Source organism: Aspergillus mulundensis (assembly GCF_003369625.1).
Source record: "Aspergillus mulundensis strain DSM 5745 chromosome Unknown scaffold_1, whole genome shotgun sequence".
Lineage (NCBI taxonomy): Eukaryota > Fungi > Ascomycota > Eurotiomycetes > Eurotiales > Aspergillaceae > Aspergillus > Aspergillus mulundensis.
This window is the reverse complement of record NW_020797889.1, coordinates 3749938-3770702: the sequence shown is the minus strand read 5'-3', so window position 1 is coordinate 3770702 and position 20765 is coordinate 3749938. Positions and strand designations below refer to the sequence as shown.

The 20765-nt window shown below is 48.2% G+C and overlaps 6 protein-coding genes across 6 annotated transcripts; 4 read left to right on the top strand and 2 right to left on the bottom strand.

The window, feature by feature from the left end:
* Positions 1–1071: 1071 nt before the first annotated feature.
* Positions 1072–2793, bottom strand: DSM5745_02652 (uncharacterized protein; the record flags this gene model as incomplete). The annotated part of the gene is made up of 3 exons (XM_026744668.1): positions 1072–1689; positions 1743–2225; positions 2278–2793. The coding sequence occupies 3 exons, from the start codon at positions 2791–2793 to the stop codon at positions 1072–1074; spliced, it is 1617 nt and encodes a 538-aa protein (XP_026607831.1).
* Positions 2794–3312: 519 nt separating this feature from the next.
* Positions 3313–6702, top strand: DSM5745_02651 (putative mRNA splicing factor RNA helicase (Cdc28); the record flags this gene model as incomplete). The annotated part of the gene is made up of 1 exon (XM_026744667.1): positions 3313–6702. The coding sequence occupies one exon, from the start codon at positions 3313–3315 to the stop codon at positions 6700–6702; it is 3390 nt and encodes a 1129-aa protein (XP_026607830.1).
* A 362-nt stretch (positions 6703–7064) lies between these two features.
* On the top strand, positions 7065–7433 carry DSM5745_02650 (cytochrome b5-like heme/steroid binding domain-containing protein; the record flags this gene model as incomplete). Its single annotated transcript, XM_026744666.1, has 2 exons — positions 7065–7241; positions 7356–7433. 2 exons carry the CDS (start codon positions 7065–7067, stop codon positions 7431–7433), a joined length of 255 nt encoding a protein of 84 aa, XP_026607829.1.
* A 408-nt stretch (positions 7434–7841) lies between these two features.
* On the bottom strand, positions 7842–11703 carry DSM5745_02649 (putative nuclear migration protein; the record flags this gene model as incomplete). The annotated part of the gene is made up of 2 exons (XM_026744665.1): positions 7842–8680; positions 8730–11703. 2 exons carry the CDS (start codon positions 11701–11703, stop codon positions 7842–7844), a joined length of 3813 nt encoding a protein of 1270 aa, XP_026607828.1.
* Positions 11704–17594: 5891 nt separating this feature from the next.
* On the top strand, positions 17595–18389 carry DSM5745_02648 (haloacid dehalogenase, type II; the record flags this gene model as incomplete). Its single annotated transcript, XM_026744664.1, has 1 exon — positions 17595–18389. One exon carries the CDS (start codon positions 17595–17597, stop codon positions 18387–18389), a length of 795 nt encoding a protein of 264 aa, XP_026607827.1.
* A 620-nt stretch (positions 18390–19009) lies between these two features.
* Positions 19010–20121, top strand: DSM5745_02647 (uncharacterized protein; the record flags this gene model as incomplete). Its single annotated transcript, XM_026744663.1, has 3 exons — positions 19010–19021; positions 19070–19957; positions 20014–20121. The coding sequence occupies 3 exons, from the start codon at positions 19010–19012 to the stop codon at positions 20119–20121; spliced, it is 1008 nt and encodes a 335-aa protein (XP_026607826.1).
* Between the last annotated feature and the right edge of the window lie 644 nt (positions 20122–20765).

Sequence of the window (20765 nt, the reverse complement as noted above, 5' to 3'; positions counted from 1 at the left end):
TGCATCTACTTCGGTCATCCCTACCTTTATTTACGAGAAGAATCTTCGGCATTCATTGCTTTCTTTGCGATTCGGTCACTGGGTTAGACTCCTCCATGGCTTCCTCAAGTCAGCCGGGCAGGTTTCATGAGCGCCGGGTCGGACAAAGAGCAGGTGACTTGGCTAACAATGAAGGAAGACCTCCCCTTTTCAACGTGAGATAGTGGCACTGAACCTGAAACTGAAGATGTCGTGATAACCTATTATTGCCGTGTCTCCATGACTGAATTCAAAACAGAGACTTGAAAAGTTCATGCGACTACTATGGTGCAGTGCCTCGCTGGTTGCCATACGGTACTGGGTGGCGACTGCGATAGCGGGACGAGCCGAACACAAGACGCATGTCATTTCACCGGCCACAGATGCAGATAAAAATGTCATCTCTGTGCTCTGTAGACAAGGCTGTTGAAGGACTGCGCGTGTATTTGTTGGATGATTGGATCTTGTGTCTAAAACAGGATGTGGCGGGGGCTTCGGTGGCTGTGCGCCGCAGTCCAGGGTCAGAGCACATCTATACGCGATAATGGTGAGATTGTTTGGCTGCCGTCACTGGAGTCTAGCTCAAGCTTGTTCGGCTTGACGAGAATCTATTGGTATCTATCGGATGGGTCTCTGTTTTGTATGGAATTTGCGGCAGGGTTACCCCAGAATACAGAAAAACTCCCACACCCGCAGTCTGAGAAGAGAAAGAGCCGCAGACGTACTCCGTAGCCTTCCCATGGGAGGGGACACATCTTCGCCACCGCGGCTCTGCTTAGACCGAGTTTCGGTTGATATTGGTTACCTTCCAATGGCTATTCATACCTGAATGGGATGCCCACATGCCAGGCCACCAGCCACAACCAAACCAGCGAATGATATGCATCGCGCAGTGTTGGTTTCTGAAGAAATCAGGTATGACAGAAAGTTGAACTAATCCACTAGGCAGCGACGTTGGATAGAGACAACAGCTTGCTCCAAGCCGGCGAATATACTACCCAGTGCTGACGCCATGAAGGAGACCCGACGCTTTAGCACGGCCACGATTTTGTCCTACCCCCATCTCTCTAGGAAACTTTCCTTATTCTTGTTTCGCTGGTAAACAACATCATAATTGAGTCTCTCGATCCCTTTCTGGATACGGCTGAGCTTGGACTCGAGCTCTGAGAGGCTCCTCTCGTGCTCCATGCTCGACAAAGAGGTTGTAAACAAAGAATCGGCTTCAAGAGCGGAATAAACAAGCCTGGTTGCCCGATCTGTTGGTAGCAGCTCAACCGCTAGTGGTGAGTCACTGGCAATGCCATAGTTGTGCAGTCCGTCGAGCATGTGCTGTCGTTCCGTGATCAAGGTTTGTATCCCACCCTCGGCTTGTTCAGCTTGGAAGACAGCCTCGAATGACAGACCTAAGCGGCGCAAGAGCCCACTTAAGGCCTCGCATTCAGGGAAATGACCCAACTGTCTCCCGGGCTGAACCGACATGGATGTGGGTTGTGTGGAAAACCTTCTCATTGTTTCTCGTCTTGAGCTATTCGAGTCCAAGATCTGATCACCCACCTCAGACCGATATGCAGATGCAAAAGCCTCGAGGGTGGCGCAGAGAGACTCGCGGTCTTGAAGGGCTGTGATCAGATTTTCTGTAGATGTAGTCATATCCATGACCATCTTGAGGATCTAGCAATACGCATTAGGCCAAGGCAAGGCAGACAAGGGAAAAGCATGCTTACAAGGTCAAGTTTTTGATGAGAGGCTATGCGCAGCTGGCCATGGTGATTCCGGAGCTGTCGTAGTATAGGCTCCACAAATTGTTGCTTAGTGGACATTTCGGCCAGGATGTCGATTTCGGGATAGAGAGAATCCGTCTCTTGTTCCAGGCCAGCTACAGTCTCAGTGTCCTTGTCCGTTGGGACATCGGAGACTGATTTGCTACCATCGAGGAGTTTCTCCAGGTACAAGCGATCAAGTCTGCAGTATATCTCTTCCGCGACATATTTGGACAGGATACTGCTCAGTTCCGTTGTCCGCTTCATAGTAGAGGCGTCGCCGTCAAAGGACTTTACTCCAGATGCAAGCGCCTCGATATCTGATAATAGTTTGTCGTTATCTTTCAACCGCACCGTCAAAGCAGAAAGTATCTTCTTGCCGTCCATAGTCGACTTCTCTGATTCATTCTTGAGGCTGACCTCCAGTTCATGCACCATTTCGCTTATCTGTGAGACTCTTAGCGATAGCTCATTACACTCCCCATCATGAGAATATTACCGCAGCAGCCGTATTCTGCGTCGCTGCCTCATGTTTCCGCCGTAACCGTTCCACCTCTCTGTTTTGCTTGGATGCTTGGTCGTCGCCCCGCTTATGTTGCCGGTGCAAGATTTCATATTGGGATGTCAATATGTCTATCTGCCTCTGTATATTTGCCGTGGACGTGTTAAGCGCTTCAATTGCCCTTTGGAGGTCATCGTCTAGGAAAGGTCGAGTGGAATCGAAGTTCGCATCAGAGAAAAGAGCAGGCAAAGCACCTGATTCTTCTAGCTTGGAGTACCTATGTGAGCGTTCCAAAATGAGCATATGAGCATCCCAGTTAACAGGTACAGAGTGCAGAGCATACAGTCTCAATTCCTCTTGCGACAGAAGCGTGTCCGGGGTGAGGTGTTCCTGTACCCATTCCGTATTGCCGACGCCGTTGATCTCATTTCGAAAAGCCGATGTAATTTCGTCACGTTTCGGCGGTATGTTTCTCTCTTTCAATGCGGATATGACCACTTCCTGAGGGTCCATTGTTGTTACTTGTTATGGTCTTGGTTTCGGAGATCTAGAAACGGGGGATCTCCACAATCAAGGTCCATTATCAACTGCGTAGACACAATAACGCATCGGACACGCTTGGCAAGATCCCTGCCCAACTCAGGCATTCAGATTTGAATCGCGGTCCTAGTGCATATCGTCCTTGAGACTGAATTGTCCTGAAAGCTCTGTTGTCACTGACTGGCTAATTTCTTGGCGTCGGAGTAGTAGAAGGCGGCGAGTTTCTCTCCCCGACTCGGCCGCAAACCTCATTACTTTCGGAGCACCACCCAGTTGTCCCTGGGCCCAGGTTGAATGGTCTAATCGCCATCTTTACTCATGCTAGTCTATATCAACTACTAGACCACTCACAATAGTTGGCTTCGCCAGACGACAATGCGCTTTTTCTACTGACAGCCACCAGATCTAGTCCGCAAAGAACAACCTGTGTTCAAATACCTCTTCTGATCTAAAATCCTTCTTTGGCACATTGGCTATTAAGCCTATCGCAAAATGGACCATCGCACTTTCGTCTCCGATTCCCTCCTTCGCCTAGCGAATGCGTCGGACCCTACCGTCGTCGACTTCATTCTCGCCACCGCGACATCCGCAAAATCGTCTTCGTCGCTGCAAGATAAGATAGCGCCTTTTCTGGATGCCGGTGCAGACGAGGTCAGTTCGTTTTGCTCGGAGCTTTATAAACGAGTTGGGAAGTCTGCAACTACCACAATTACCACCGCTGGGACCAGCAGCGGGAGTCGAAACGCGAAAGCTAGTGCAGCGGCGAAAGAGAAGAAAAGATATTGTCTCCTGAATATGGATGAGATTGATGATGAAGCTGCGAGTGGAAGCGGGAGTTCTCTGGGGCCGAGAAATGTCGAATCCGATAGAAAAGAAAGTGACCGAAGGAGACGCGATAAAGAGCGTGACGAGGACAGGGATAGTAAGAGTCGCGGTGGTCGCTGGGAGAAGGATGAGAGTCGGAAGAGGGACCGCGAGCATAGCCGGGACCGGCATCGGTCAAAGAAGTTGAGGCGGCGCGACGTTGATGATTTCGAAGACCGGTGGGGTGACGAGGAGGTTTTGGAAGAGGAGGAACTGCAGGATGCTGAAGAGGAGTTTGAGGAGTCGCCGGCAAAGAGAGCGAGGCTAGACGATGGTTCTGCATCACCGCGTCCAAGAGCGAGTTCGGCGGATCTGGACCCCGAAGAACGAAAAGAGCGTGACCGAAAACGAGACCTCGAGGAGCGCGATGCGTTGGCGAAGCGGCTGGCGAACAAGGATGACAAGCGGTCGAAGAAGATCGTGGAGGACCGGACGAAGGATAGTGAGGCGGCTAGGCGACGAGCATTGGCAGATGATTCCAAGGCCCGGGCGGCTGCTATGCCAGATCTCAGGCTGAGATCGAGACAGGAGTATCTTAAGAAACGTGAAACAGAACGGCTAGCTCTATTAAGAAGGCAGGTTGCGGAGGAGACGCAGGAATTGCGCGAGAATCCGAATCTGACGCGGAAGGAGAAGGACGAGTTTGCGCGCAATCGGGAGGTGCTGCGCGTTGCGGAAGAGAGACTACGCATTGACGATCATCGCGACGGATATATGATGCCGGAGGACTATATAACGGAGAAGGGCAAGATTGATCGAAAGAAAAAAGAGGATGCTCTCTACAAGCGATACGTGGACCGTGATGAAATGGGCCAGGAGAAGTTCGTTACTGAGCACGAGGAATGGGAGTTGGAGCAATCTGCAAAGGCGAAAGCTCAGATAAACCGGGCTGAGTTCGTGGATGAGGGCGACTACGAGTATGTCTTTGATGACACGCAGAAGATCAACTTCATCGCAGACGCCCAGATGAAGGGTACGCGCAAGATGATGACCCAGGAGCAACGGATGCTGCAGGAGAAGCTTGACCAGGCTGAGCAGAAGGCACAAAGTATCGAAGACACCCGGAAAAAGCTGCCGATCTATCAGTTCCGTGATCAGATCATTCAAGCAGTTCAAGATCATCAGGTGCTGATTATCGTCGGAGAAACGGGTTCTGGAAAGACGACGCAGCTTCCGCAGTACCTCCATGAGGCAGGATACACGAAGAACGGGATGAAGGTTGGCTGCACGCAGCCACGACGAGTCGCAGCCATGAGTGTGGCCTCACGCGTTGCAGAAGAGATGGGTGTCAAGCTAGGCAATGAAGTTGGATACTCAATTCGATTCGAAGATAACACTAGCGACAAAACGGTGCTGAAGTATATGACGGACGGTATGTTGTTGCGTGAGCTTCTTACAGAGCCGGATCTGGGACAGTATTCAGCCCTAATGATTGATGAAGCACACGAGCGTACAGTGCCGACAGATATTGCTTGTGGACTTTTGAAGGATATCGCAAAAGCGCGCCCGGATTTAAAGCTACTGATTTCTTCTGCGACTATGGATGCGCAGAAATTCCAAAGCTATTTTGATAACGCGCCAATCTTCAATATTCCTGGACGCATGTACAATGTCGACATTCATTATACGCAACAACCCGAAGCCAACTACCTTGCTGCTGCTATCACAACAGTCTTTCAGATTCACGTCTCCCAAGGGCCGGGTGATATCCTCGTTTTCTTCACTGGTCAGGAAGAAATCGAGGCGGCTGAGCAGAGTTTACAGGAGACTGCAAGAAAGCTCGGGAATAAGATACCTGAAATGATCATATGTCCAATCTACGCCAATCTACCGTCTGATCTACAGGCCAAGATCTTCGAGCCGACACCACCAAAAGCGCGGAAGGTGGTGTTGGCTACTAATATCGCGGAGACTAGTTTGACGATTGACGGGATTGTTTATGTCATTGACCCTGGCTTTGTCAAGGAAAACGTCTTCAACCCCAGGACCGGCATGGAGAGCTTAGTAGTGACGCCCTGCTCGCGAGCATCAGCAAACCAACGAGCGGGTCGAGCTGGTCGCGTCGGGCCAGGAAAATGCTTCCGCTTGTATACCAAGTGGGCGTACTACAATGAATTGGAAGAGAGCACGACGCCTGAGATTCAGCGGACGAACTTGAGCAGCGTGATTCTCATGCTGAAATCGCTGGGAATAGACCAGCTGCTCGAATTCGACTTTATGGATCCTCCACCGGCAGAGACAATTATTCGAGCATTGGAGCAGCTCTATGCGCTAGGAGCACTGAATGATCGTGGAGAACTTACCAAAATCGGGCGGCAGATGGCTGAATTCCCAACAGACCCGATGCTGGCCAAGGCAATCTTGGCCGCAGACAGTCAAGGCTGCGTGGAAGAAGTTCTATCTATTGTTTCTATGCTCGGCGAAGCCAGCGCACTCTTCTTCCGACCAAAGGACAAGAAGATCCATGCGGACAGCGCTCGCAATCGATTCACCATCAAAGACGGCGGCGATCACCTAACCCTCCTCAACATCTGGAACCAATGGGTGGACTCCGACTTCAGCTACGTATGGGCGAAGGAAAACTTTCTCCAACAGCGCAGTTTAACCCGAGCACGCGACGTGCGCGATCAACTCGCTAAACTCTGTGACCGCGTCGAGGTAACCGTCAGCTCTTGCGGCTCAAACAACATCGTCCCGATTCAAAAGGCCATCACTGCCGGCTTCTTCCCGAACGCAGCGCGTCTCCAGCGCGGCGGCGACAGCTATCGCACCATAAAGACAGGACAAACGGTGTACCTACATCCGTCGAGTACGTTGTTCGAGGTCAACCCGCGGTGGGTGATCTATTTCGAGCTGGTCCTTACGAGTAAGGAGTACATGCGCAGTAACATGCCTTTGCAGGCGGAGTGGCTGGTCGAGGTTGCACCGCATTACTACAAGAAGAAGGATCTCGATACGCTAGGCACAGAGAAGAAGCCTAAGGGACAGGGGGCGGCAGGGGAGAAGAGCCGTGATTGATTCATGTATTTCCTGTGTATAATATCTAGTAAATGTAGATGGCACACTCATAACTCATAGTCCATTAATATAAGGAACATAAAGCAAGGTCCCCATAAATTTCATAAAATCCGCTTCCCAAACCAATCACGATCCCCATAAAACAAATCGACCGCGGCTCATGTCCGGAATCCATAAGCCGAGGTTCGACTCCAGCCAACGGTCGGTCCAGCCTGCCATCCCGCATCTTCCCCGTCATCCCCATCTACTTCTAAATACCCAGCGTGCTCCTATACCATTTGTACAGTCAAGGTCTCAAATTCAGAACGAATCCAGAAACTCCATATTCCAGCCTCGGCGAAGAATAGAAAAAACAGTCCAAAATGAGCAAGACATTCACCCCCGCCGACGTCGCCAAGCACAACACCCCCGACCAGGGCCTGTACATCATCGTCGACAACTCCGTCTACGACGTCACAAACTTCGTCGACGAGCACCCCGGCGGCGCGAAGATCCTGAAGCGTGTCGCGGGGAAGGATGCCTCGAAGCAGTTCTGGAAGGTACGACTCCTATCCCCGCATCTCTTGCGTTCTCCGCAAACTCACGTGCGGTGTTTGGCATGGCGTGACACTGACATGAGTGATTGGCTGACTTGTTTTCTCCTCTGTCTATAGTACCACAATGACGGTGTCCTGAAGAAGTACTCGCCGAAGCTGAAGATTGGAGATGTGAAGGAGGGCGCGAAGCTGTGATTTCTCGGCCGATATGAGATAAGATGCATATATACTGTTTGTTGTCTTGGGAGGGAGTTGAGATTTACATCTTGTGGATGCAGAGGCTTTTGAAGAGGGTTGAGGATTCATACTATACCAGATTTTGTTTATTGTTCGTTGTTTGTTTACCATGTTAGAAATGGAATCGCATATTGTTCTTCTCGTTGATAGAGTTATCTTGACTGAGACTACCTCAATATATCGCGCATGCATGTCCACTACAAGGATGTCAGATAGTAAATAGATTATTAACTTATGTAGATGTAATATATACACTCCGTATGCAGTCCCGAACAATTCGCTTAGATGGTATCAATGTAAACACAACTCCGGGGAAAGAACAAAATGCAATGGAAAGAGAATTGAAAGCCCCTGGGCTAAGGCAGGCTAGAATCCGTGGAATGGGTCCTCATGAACCTCTTCAAACGGAGACTCCAATTCAGGGTATCCCTGGTTCATACTCCAGGGGGTTGACGCCTTGCGCGTATGGCGACGCGGGTTCCCAGCTCGGTAGCGGTTCGACTCGGTCTGGTCAATGAAGGCCTCCATACGCACGGTGCCAATGGCATCAAAGAAGTTGCCCGTCCGCACACTACTCGTTTCCGACCCTCGGTGGCTGAAGCTACTCCGCACGCTATTCAGGCCATGCGAGGGTACAGACGGCGCCGCTGCTGCATCGGACGAACTTCGCATCGAAGGCGCAGTATTGTTGCTTGAGAAGCTGCGGATATTTGGTATTGGCATCCTCGGCGCGGTATTGCTGCGCTTGCGGGAGTGGTTCGAGAAGCGCGGCACTGTTGGCGGAGCAGCTGCGTCTTCGGATGCTCGGACTTCGGCGTCGAAATCTGCGGGTAGTTCAGGGACGGGCTCTGGATGGGTGAAGGCCCGCTTCCCCTTGCCCTTAGGGAAAGGGCGTGGGCGGCCCTTGGCGATTCGGATCGAGTCGCGAATAGGATTGCGGCGGAGGGTTGCTGTGGGAGCAGGGCGGGCATACTCCTCTTGCGGCACTGGTGGGAGGGAGGAAAGGTCTTGAAGACCTATTGCGGAGTGGCTTAGGAATGACAAGGCTGTTAGCCAGATATAGTGACGCTCGATGCTGGTGGCCGTAAACTTGAGGGCTCGCTGAGGCGTTAGGATTAGAATAGAGCGGTTGAACTGGACCGGGCCAGTGAAGCCCTTGGGCAACGGATTGTCATCCTTGACGTCGAGGACAGATTGGATGATCACTGTCTAGATTAGCATCTGGAACCCTCTGGCGAAGAACCAGGTACTTACACTTCCTACCACTCTTGCCTAGCAGGGCAGGCCCAGTGGTTGGCTGCTTGCTGCTCCACATTACCGCTCTTTCGTACGGCGCGAGCCAAACCCATCGCTTGTGTCTTACTCCACTATTGGTGATGCTGGCAGAGACCTCTTCAGCGTTGCGGCCTTCCCAGTTGTCCTTGTCTCCGCCAAATGACCGCCTTCGGCGAACATACTTCCACATCCACTCGCCGACCATGGTTTGGGCGATGGCATCGACCACACTAGTAGGCTGGACCGACGTCGTGGATTCTTGTCGTTCGTGTGTCAGCTGCTGCGACGTACTTGGTCGGCGAGAGCCGCGTGCATTAGAGCTTCGTCGATCCCGAGGCGTCGTGATATCATCAAATGGCATGGGAGGATGGCGAGGGCTATCGTGGCTGTACGAAGACATTGACATGGCGGGAGATGATCGGGTTGTCGGCCGGCTCGTTTGATCCGTCTGAGACATTGTGGCCGCAGAGCGGACACGTCGCAGCGTAGGACGACGAACGATGCTTGGGCGTGGGCGATCAGAGAAATTCCGCGACGAGGGTGTTGGGCTCTGTCGTCCCTCGCTTCCAGTCTGAGGAAACTTCCTCGAGCTGAGTCGGATCGGGACAGGGAACGGGGGCGCCACGCTAGACGCATTGCTACCACTGCCACTGTCGATACTCGGCTCGCTCGGGCTACGCGCTCGCCTCATATGTGTTGCTGCTCCGCTTGTGATCATTGCGGCTTTGCGTATATCATGCTGTCGAGGTCCTGAAGCCCCAAACCGCGACCAAGATGATCCTGGCGGGCTTGTGTATTCACTGCCGATTCCTGCCTCAAAGCGAGATTCCGAGTCGAGATCCTCAGTCAGATCCGGCAGCATGGCCTCCTCCAGACTGCGGCGGCGTTCACTCGCGGAGACAAGCTTGCCCCGCCGCACCTTGTATGATGCGAAAGGCCGGTTGAGCAACTCATCGTCGGTGAAAACGTCCCTTGCGGCCACACCTTCATCATCGCTTGTCTGTTCAAACCCAGCAAAGAGACTACTGGATCGCAAAGGTCGCCTCAAATTGGCCTTGGAATCGCCTGATAAGGGACCATTATCGTTGTTCCCTGGGTAAGCCTGAATATGACCGAACTTGCTCGGCGCGGTCAGATCAGCTGGCGTCTCCACCACGAGAGGCGGCACCTTTCTCTGGCCATTGACCGTATTCGGGGAAGGCGCGCGGTATGGTTGAACAGCGTGGCCTAGTGTGGCCGTGCTCAGCGGGAAATCTGGAATCGCGGATGGGAGCAAGCTTGCTGGAAGCTTGACGGGCCGTTGATCAATGCGGATGGGCTCAGTTTGGATACCAGTCGTGCGAGTTTCGTTGATTGGCTTGATGTCGGCCTGGCAGGATATACTCTTGGTTCGAGGTGGTAGGACTACACTTCCTCGAGGAGAAGAAGGTTCGGATACGGGAGGCTGAATTGTGATCATTGGAATCTCAATGCTTGCTGGCTTGTCCTCCACTGGAGGCTTAGTCTCGGCCTCAACCTCGGCATGGGTGTCCGTCTGAACAGAAGCTGATACCATGGCGACCTGCTCGACAATTGGCGATTCTGGTGGTGCATCGACCCTCGGCGTCCATGGAGGGGTGGGAAGACTATCGACAGTCTGAGCGGAGGCTGAAACCATATCGATGGTCAAAGTCGATGTACTGCTCTCCTTTGTTTGGTATAGAGACATCTTGTCATTCTCAGTCCCCACGCTCGCTTCAACCAACTTATCCGCTATTGGAGATAGAACTGGAGAAGCAGGAGGAGAGTATTGAACACCCGTATCTTGGTATTTGACAGGCGGAGCATGATCCAACGGATGACTCCTAGTCTCTGGAGGCTCCTCGGTCTTCGCAGCGAAGCTGTCCATTCTCTCGTCGAGCGAAAGCCCAAGTATTTTTCGTGCTTTACTACTCATTGTATGGGACATTTGCGAATGGACCGAAACAGGGCGTTCTTCGGGGAGCGCTTCGGGGGATTGAGGCATATCATCATCATCAAGGTCAAACTCATCGTCTTCATCAAACGCTAACTCGTCTGCAAGGTTCGTCTGTGAGCCTAGCATGCCGGCAGCGCTCATGACGGAATAACGCCCGTCAGTGAGCCCATGATTGTCATCGCTAGCGGCACTACTCAAACTCGTGATGCTGGTTCGGTACCGTCCTTGGCTGCTCGAGTACATGCTCACTGAATCACTGTCCTTGCCTGTGGACGCCTCCTTCAGTGCGTCTTGTGCATCGTGCAGCGAAGGCTCGCGGGAGCTTGCAGCTTGAACGGCTGCAACTTCGTTCAGGACAACTTTGAGACGGCCTTCAACCACATGGACTTTCCGCTCCAGATTTCTCCGTTCGCCATCCCAGGCCTCTTTATCACGGGTCCATAGTTGGGTCGTCCTTTCCAATTCTTCCTCGCGGCTCCTAGCCTTTTTCTGCGCCTGCTCGAGTTTCCGGCGGTATTCAGATACCCCGTCCAGTGCACTGTCCCTCTCCTTTGCCAGTTCCGTAAGAGCCGAAGAACTACCGCCTTCCAGCAGTTGCAACTGGTGTTTCAGTGACCGAGACTCCTTGGAGTGCTTGGCCAGTCGTTCAGTCAGCTTCTCATTCTCTGTTCGAGTCTCATCGAGAGTGTTCTCCAAGACATCGATGGCCTTAGTCTTACTCTCCACATCTCGCCGTAAAGCAAGAATCTCAGAGACAAGAGAGGCGTGCAGAGTGGGTGTGAATCTTCGGGGATCCAAAGGCGAAATGACATCTTCGTCGGCGATGGAGTCAAACTCACTGTGTCCGCCAGGAGAAGAGATGTGATTGGGGAGGGATATCGGCGAGTCCAGCGAGTCGCCCCGTATATGGATTGACGGTGGCCGTCCCGGGGTTGTGGAAGGCGTTGGGAATGCATTCGCAGCCGGCGGGCTTTGGTACATAGCTTCCATGGCCATTGCGTCTGCAGCTAGAGCATCAGAGTGCACAACGCCTCTCAGTCAAGGCTTGCAGTTGTTGATTCTCATGCACACAGTGGGCTCAGCGGTTGTGCTATGAAGCTTCCATTGACTGCACCTTGGCTGCTTTTTCAGCGGGCCGAGCAGAAAACGTGGCAACGGTCGGAATTCGAACGGAGCAGACCAGCAGCAATGAATATTAATCAGGGCTTTGCTGCGGCTTCTAGTCCGAGACGCATGAGCTAATTAGATTCGAGTTGAAACAGGGCGGAAATCACAAGGGCATGCAAGGACGTAAGAATGTAGCTTTGTACATACATTGGAAATGCGGCACCGGGAGCACCAACACCGGAAGGCTCGAGGTTTCGAGTATGGTGGTTCGAGTCCGTGTCCACGGGTATCCTTTGAGGTGGGGGTTGAGGATCGCGAGTCGAGTCACGCACAAACAAGTCGAGGGAAGGGCAGGTAAGACAACCGCATACTCCGTAGATTAAAAAGAACGGGGGAGGAACGGGTGGTATCTGCGATACCCTGTGTGTGTCCTTAACTTGGTCTCTTGAGTCTTGTCCAATCCCTCGCCTTTCGCAGGAAGATCTGAGAAAGAGGGGGAAGAGAGAGTACGGATACGACCGTTATTAGATCGCGAATTGAGCCTTGCGGCAACGCGAGCAGAGGACCTGATGGGCCAGCCATGGCCATGCTAAGATTCCCGGAGTGCTCGTCACTGTTAGCTTGTCCAGGGGTGTTCGTTAGGGGATGGGGAAGAGAGGCGACTAGCAAGGAGCCACTTGTTTCCCCACCAGAGCTGCCCGGTCTCCAGCCTGTCGCGCAACGGCAAATTGAGCAAGGCCGACGAGTGATCTGCCAGCCAGTGCCAGATTCAGGCGCGTCATTGGCCGTGATGTCAGAGAGGAATCTCATTACCTCAAGGGGTCAAAAGATGCTGTGCACGGGGAAGGCTCAGGGCCAATCGATGAGGATGAAAAAGGGGATAAGAAACAAGAACAGATCTGAAACCACGGCGAAGGATGCAAAAAGGAGAAAGGAGACAAAGCCACAGTTGGCCTAGGAAAAAGAACGTGCCAATCATGATCGCGGAATCAGATATCAATATTAATGGGCCTCAATATAGGAAACGGTCGACGACGGTCTTTACTCGGGGTACTCTTAGCGCGTGATGGGAGTTCAGAGTCACACAGCCGACTCCACTGGCTGCACTCATTGTACCTACCTACACAGTAGATATCTTCAGCATTTACACTCTGTAGATGCGTACCTGGCCGCTTGCTCGCGTGCTGGACGTTGATAGCCTCGGATACGCGTGATCGAGACATCGAATTCTAATTTTGAGTCTGACAGTGACACCGAGCCAAGCTGTGCATCGGCCATCATACGATGAAAGCGGAATGCTGGAGAGATAGAGTCGCGGCCTCCGCGGCGATCGTCGCGAGGCAATTTCCCAGTGAGCTGAGCTTGTGGTCCGTGTTTCAGCCGATAACAAAGAGTTAAGATTGATCTAAGTAGCACAAATGTAACTGTCTTCAAGATGTTTGCTGCTATCGTATCAGATTATCTGGAAGTGCATGTCAGCTGCTCCGAGTTCGCTCAATAACAATCGGGTTCCTTCATCTGCGTTCTGCAATCTCGCACTTCAGCCGATATAATGCTCTGTGATATTATTGTCTTCCTTTGCTCCTTGTCCCTGGCCGGTGGGATCCTTGGACCCGCCACAGCTTATAGAGCTCTCCACTGTCATTTCCACGGTTCGCCGGTCCCGGACCATCCACTGACTATCGCCTCGCAAATGAGAAATGGGGGCGACTATATACGAAGGAGTTGATTAGGCGTAGATTAACCCTCCTTTTGTGACTTCAGAGCCGTGGATGCTCTCCTCCTGTCGCGGCAGATGCCGCTTTTGGTGCAAGATCCGTCGCCCGAATAATCTGCATGTTTGTCTCTTCGCAGGACTAGCCGGGGGCATTTGAGACTTGCAGCTTCAGCAAGCATCCAAGGCTGCAGATGCAGCTACATACGGAGTACTCCGTATAAATCAGGCGCTGGCGGCTGGCTCAAGGTTACGTACAGGTCTGAAGGTTGGAACTGGGTAATCAGATCTGCCGCTAGAGCGGTCAACCCATTACCGAGATCCCACCCACTAGTAAGAACTTTATTTTTAAGATAACACTAAAATTAATATTTACTAAATTTATATATTAACAACGTAAACTTAATAATATTATAATAATTTAGGTTATATTAAATAGCTATAAATTTTTTTTATTAAGTAATATATTTTTTTTTATTTAAATTAGTTACATGGTAGGATTATTAAGGATTTTATTAGCGTAGTTTTCTTGGCCAGTTTTAGTTAAATTTTTAACCTTAATTAATTATAAATCCATATTATCTAGTAAATTTTAATACTAGTTAAATAAAAACGCTTTATAAAGCCTAAAGCCACTATAAATAAGTATATTAAGGCTTTATAAAAAGCCTTTATAGCACTTTATATAAAATTAAAAAAGGTTTATAAAATTTCTAAAGTTATTATTTAATTAGGAGTCCGGGAACCTATATTTAGCTAGTAAATTATTATATTCGCGGTAGCCGGGGTAACTAGGTATTTTAATAACTAAAGTTAAGGGTATTTAGCTTGCGGGAGTTAAGTCTATATAATTAATTTATAGTATTAAAAATAAAGGTAAAGAAGGCCTGGATATTTAATTTTATAAAGGCGTTAAAGGCGTAGCAGGAATAAAAAATAATAAAAAAATAAATAAAGCTTTTAATAGCCAGGCTTTCTTAGTAAATTACTTAAAGAGTTTAGCCTTTTATTTAGCCTTATATTTAGCTGCTATTTTTGCAGCCCTTTTTTACTTTACCTTATTTTTAGTAATTTTCTTAAGGCGTCTTTTTTTATCTTTAGCAAGCTTATTAAGGCGCTTTTTTTTTTAGCCTTTTTATTAGTAATTTTTTTTAAACGGCGCCGTTCCTCCACCTTTATTTTACGCCTTTTTTTCTTTCTTTTCTTAAGTATCTTAGCCTTTTTATATTTTTTTTTTTTCCTGGCCCGCTTAAACGCGGTAACAGCCTTTTCTTACTTTGCTTTTTTATATTTTACTTAAGCCTTTTTAATATTAGCACGCTTAATAACCTTGCTAAGTTATAGGAATTTATACTACTTAATTTTTTTTTTACTAAGCTTTTTTTAATATTAAAAGCTATTTTAAAGTTACTAGCTATAACTATAAAAAAAAAAAAAATTATAACACGCGGAGGCCCAGGCAACCACTATTTTTTTTATTAAATAGTTTTAAGTGCCAGGAGAACTAACAAGCAGTACACTAAGCTAGTATAATATGTTATTTTTACTTTTTAAAAGCCTTTTTTTTTGCCCTGGAGATTTAGTTATAAAATTAATAAAATTTATAATTTTTACCGTGAGTAACTCTTACTTCTCTAGCTTTTTAATTTTAACTTTTTTATATATAATTTTTAAGTAAATAGGCTAGATCCCCGCGGCCTTAAAAGCAAACTTAATATTATTTATAAACATGGCTTTAGCCCGGGCTTGTTAAAAAATTTTAAGAAACTTTTACTAAGTAATATTACGCTAGCTAATTTATAACTTTTAGTATATTTTTTAATTATATTAAGTAGCTAAAGGGCTAAATATTCCAATATTTATTAACTAAAAAAAATAAGTAATATAAAAAGATAAATAAATAGGAATAATACCATAATTTTAATAAGTTAATATAAATTTAAAGCTAACATGGGATACATGGCCGTTATATAATAAAATATAAAAAGGAAATTTAACATGCCTATTATATTAAGTATAGGTAATATAAAAAGTTTATAAAATAAAAATATTATATAACTAGTTAAGCACTAGCTCCATGGTATTATATTTTTTTTTTAAATTATAAAAAGCGCCTTTTTATTTAAAGTAAATATTATTAGCTAGTTTGGATTAACTTTCTTGCCTTTAAAAATAATTATTAAGAATAAATACTAGCTAAATAGCTTGTAATACTTTATAATAAATATTTAGTTATTATCTTAAAATTTAACTATAGTAAATCCTCCGCGGTTTTTTATAAGCTATATAAAAAAAATAACATGCTAACAGCCGCGCGGAATTCCGTGTATAAAACCTTTTTTATTAAAGTTTTAAATATTTTAAAAGTTAACTTTATATTTTTTCTTAACGCGTTTAAATAGCTTTAAAAAATACTTAAGAATTTGGGGATTAGCTTAATACTAATATTTATATTTAAGCTTTTTACTTTATATAGCTATAAATTTTTTATTTTTTTATAAAAAGGCCTGGTGCTAGTTTATACTAACTAGCTTATATAAATAGCCTAACTATTAATATTTCTACTTATATAAAATGTTTGTAGCGTCTTATAATATCTTAATATTAAAAAAAAAGTTAAATTTAACCTAGTGTAGTATATAGCACCTAAAAAATACCTTTTTAATTAAAAATAGCTTTTGCCTTGGAGTATAAGCAGCCTAATATATTTAATAATTATTTATATAATATTAAAAAGTTTTTAAAGGTAATTTATACTTAGCTGCTACTTCTTGCCATGTTTTTTAATTCTTTTTTATTTAAGTAATTATAAGTAATATTAGCTTATCCTGCGGGCGCCTAGCAAGGTCTTTTTATAAAATTTAATAAGCTTCCTTTTATAAAGTATTTATTTTAGCAGCTTTAATTTTACTAAGCGGCTTATTATTCTTGGTTTTAAGTATTTTAAAGTTATTTAATTAACTAGGGCCGGGCAAGGATAATTAAAAATTTAGTATAGGTAAATTAAATAGCATTATTAGTAACTTGCAGCCTTTATTTAAATAAACTTTTTAAATATTTTATTAAATTTTTATTTACTAATTTTAAATAACTACTTACTAAATATTTTTATAAAAAATTAAGGGAGTTACACGTTATTAAAGTTAACACGTTAATAAAGTGTAATTAAAAATAAAGTTCTAAAAGTGCGTCTTACTAGTGGGTGGGATCTTGGTAATGGGTTGACCGCTCTACCTGACTCAATGTTTTGTTCTTGTTCTGATGGCAAGCTTAAAGTGTAAACAAACGTGCGCTAGCCGAAATCAATCATCAAAGTCAAAGAACGTGAGTGCGAGAGAGTCCATCCGAGGCGAGACCTGGAGTCCGGACCCACCCGTCCTCGCATCATGCCTGATTTTTGAGCCCTCGTTTAGAATCTTAAACAATTCGCAGTCTGCCAGTCTGTGGTGTCGACGCGTCAAATTGACATCGCTCAGCGCCCTGGGTGACGTTTCGGCTGTCTCGTTTATTGAGATTCGGATTTGACTCGTTCAAGCGGCAGAGCGACAGGCTGCAGCTGTCATCACCAGCTAGCCAACCTTGAATCCCTGTCAACTAACGCAGGGCTTGCAGGCGAGAATCTCCTGCACGGTCTAGAAGGATCTCAAACATCTATATGAAACGATAGAAAAGGTGACGATGTGATGAGTCGGAGGCAGATTTATTTTTGGTCGGGATTGCAGCTGCTGACATCTGTATCTATGACAGGTAGAAGTCGGAGGATCGGGGTTGGCCCGGCTTCAAGATAACTAACAGCAGTCGACAGCGGTTGACCTGGACAGAAATCAGCATCTCGAGAATGAACCGGACCATCATCGCCGTTCTCTAAATTCCTGTCGGAATCCGTTCCCGCATGACTAAGCGCGCACGATGACGATGACACACCCCAGGGTTGTCCATCCCATCACTGCATCACCTACTCTGAACCAGCGCACGCAGCTTCAGGTGTTAACAGAGACTAATCGCGCGCTGCGAAGCCGATCTTGGACCACTCTCAATTCTTTTTAAGGCGGATAGGAACGATACCATGGCTATCAACAAACAGACCAAAGCTCTCTTCTTTGATGTCTTTGGTACCACAGTCCAATGGCGAAAAAACGTTACGAAGGCTCTTGTGGAAGCTAGCAAACGTGCTCTCAGCAGTGATAGGGAATCCCTTGCAGACATTCGCGCCCAAGCGTCAGCAATGACAGAAGATAACTGGCACAGCATGGCCGAGGACTGGCGCGCGTCTTACGGCCGCTTCACATCGACCTTCGACCCTTCCAACGGCTTCGTCTCCATCGATCAACACCACCACGACTCTCTTGTCGAGATCCTCCGTTCCCACCTACTCGACGACCTCTTCACGGAGAGCGAACTGCAAGACCTCGTCCAAAGCTGGCACCGGCTCGACCCCTGGGATGATACCGTGAAAGGCCTGAGGCTGCTAAGCAGCAAGTTCCGCACTAGCACATTGTCTAATGGCAACGTCTCTCTTCTCGAAGACCTTGTGAAGCATGGCTCGCTACCGTTTACGGATATCGTCAGCGCAGAGCACTTTGGCGCCTACAAGCCGTCACCGCAGGTATACCTTGGGGCAGCGGAGAAGCTAGGTTTCAAGCCGGAAGAGTGTGTACTCGTTGCGGCACATCTGCGAGACTTGAAAGCGGCCAAGGCCTGCGGGTTTGGGACAATCTACGTTGAACGGGTTGGAGAGGAATTTGGCAGTCTAGAGAAGGGTCAACAAGAGGGATATGTGGATTTGGCGGTGGAGATGGAGGACAGTCCAGATGGGTTCGTAGAGGTCGCGAGACAGCTGGGTATCTCGAGTCTCGACTGAGTGGAGCTTGTAACCGATGATTCGGAGTTCTTTCACTGAACGCTTGATTCGCGCCGTCGCGGAAGATTTCCGTATAATGATCCACGGAAATTCCCTTAGGGATGTTATAATGTCGACATCTTCTCCACTGTGTCAATCTGTTGACAATGTCCATGTTTTTTATGACAACCGGCCCGGGCATGCACGTGACTAGGTGGCCCAAACTAGTCCCGAAAAGGCTTAAATTTGCCTGGCATTTCCCTGCCTGGCCTAGTATCTTACAAGTTTACAGGCATAGCTCTTTTTATGAGAGGTGGGGCGCCGATCGGACACGTCCGATTACTTTCTATGTCGGACATATGGGCGGACAAATACAACATGACATTTGTCATTTAACATCCCTGCACGGAATGCTTTAATGAGGAGGTCTTGTGACGTCAGCTCATCTAATCTGGTTTTTGATTATAAATGGTAGACAAGTTACATGCCTTAGTTATGTGGTGCCAAGCAGTAAGCCCGGAAGCAATTATAAATATGGCTGCAGGGAACAGGGATGGCATGATTATATATAGAGCGGGGTAGGAGGGAATTCAGCATCTTCCACAGCATCAAAGGACCGTTTTCCACCACCCCAAGCAAACATGTCAGAACTTGTACGATTTCTACCTGAATCTTCGTAACCAACTACTGATGTCGAAAAGCACAAAACATACAAGCACGCCGACAAGGACGGCCACTTCCGGCGCAAAGATTCAGTCTTCCGCTCCTGGGTATCAGCTTCTCCAGACGCAGAATTCCCGGCCGAGAAGGACCGCTACGTGCTATACCTAAATTACGGCTGTCCCTGGGCGCATAGAACGAATCTTGTGCGCTCGCTCAAGGGCCTCGAAGACATCATCCAGCTGGTAGTCTGCGACTTCGAGCTGGGGCCCGATGGCTGGTTGTTCTCGAAGACCGGGCGCCACGGATCCGCGAAGAAAGACCCGCTGTATGGTTTCACGACAATGAGCGAGCTCTATTTCAAAGCGGACCCGGGATACGAGGGTCGATATACGATCCCTGTGTTGTGGGATAAGAAGAAGGAGACGATTGTGAACAATGAGAGTAGCGAGATCATCCGCATGTTCTACACGGAGTTTGACCACTTACTTCCTGAGGAGCGGCGCGAGGTGAACCGGCCCGGTGGCGGGCTGTACCCTGACCATTTGAGGGAAGAGATCAATGCGATGAACGAGTGGGTGTATGACCGCATCAACAACGGGGTGTATAAGACGGGGTTTGCGACGACGCAGGAGGCGTACGAGGCAAACATAAACCCGCTCTTCGAGGCCTTGGATCGTGTTGAGAAGCATCTCGCGCAGCCAGGACACCAGCCATATCTCTTTGGAGAGCATATCACCGAGGCGGACGTGAGGCTGTACACGACCATCGCACGGTTCGACGTGGCGTACTACCTGATCTTCAAATGCAACCTGAAGATGATCCGCCATGACTATCCGCTCATCGACGCGTGGTACCGACGGCTGTATTATGATGACTCGGAGAGAACGAACGGAGGGGCTTTCGGGAAGACGACTTTCTTCGATATCGTAAGTCAATGGACCTGGCAGGGAGATAACGCGAAGGCTGACCATGTTCAATATAGTACAAATTCGGTTACCTGGTATCTCTCGGAAAGAAACAGGGCGCTGACAGTTCCCAGATGGTTGTTCCTTCTGGGCCAAAGCCTGACATCCTGCCTCGGGACGCGTAGCCCTGTCTCCTCGCTATGCTCGGCTTATTTTGGGTTGTCCCAATAATTCGCCGTCAGTCCAGGGTCACGAATTGCGGCCTATTAGTGTAATGCATAGCGTCGAGCTCGTCAATTTCATCGTCCACTTACCAAGCCTGGTAGTCGTTACAATAGCATGCGCTCGTCGAGTCAGTGCGTTATGCCAGTAGGAGATTGCTCTGTATGACCAGACAGCTCTATAGTGTCCCGAGAGCATGGAAGCTCGCGCAGATCGAGCACGGTTAAGTAGGCACTATAGCCTTGGGTGCCGCGTGCCTGGTGATCCCAGCTCCCTGTCCCAAGACGCTGGATCACAAGGGCAGCCTATTGCTGATGCCGGGCAGGGATACCCGGATACCTGGCTAGTGAAGTCAGTAAAGTGAATTAAGCCCTATGAAGAGAATGTTCGTCGGGGTCCTCGGGGAGGAAGTGGGAATTTATATTTATATCATGAGTCGGCCACCGAGCTTGTGCGGGGCAGCGGGGGGAAATTTCGCAGAGTTGACAGTTCTGCTCCTCAATCTCATCCCTGACTCCCTGACTCCCAGAACATGAGTCTCAGTCTCCGGAGATGCCTTGATCATGTTTTGGGCATGGCAGCCACTCCCCCGAGAAATGCGGTTGGA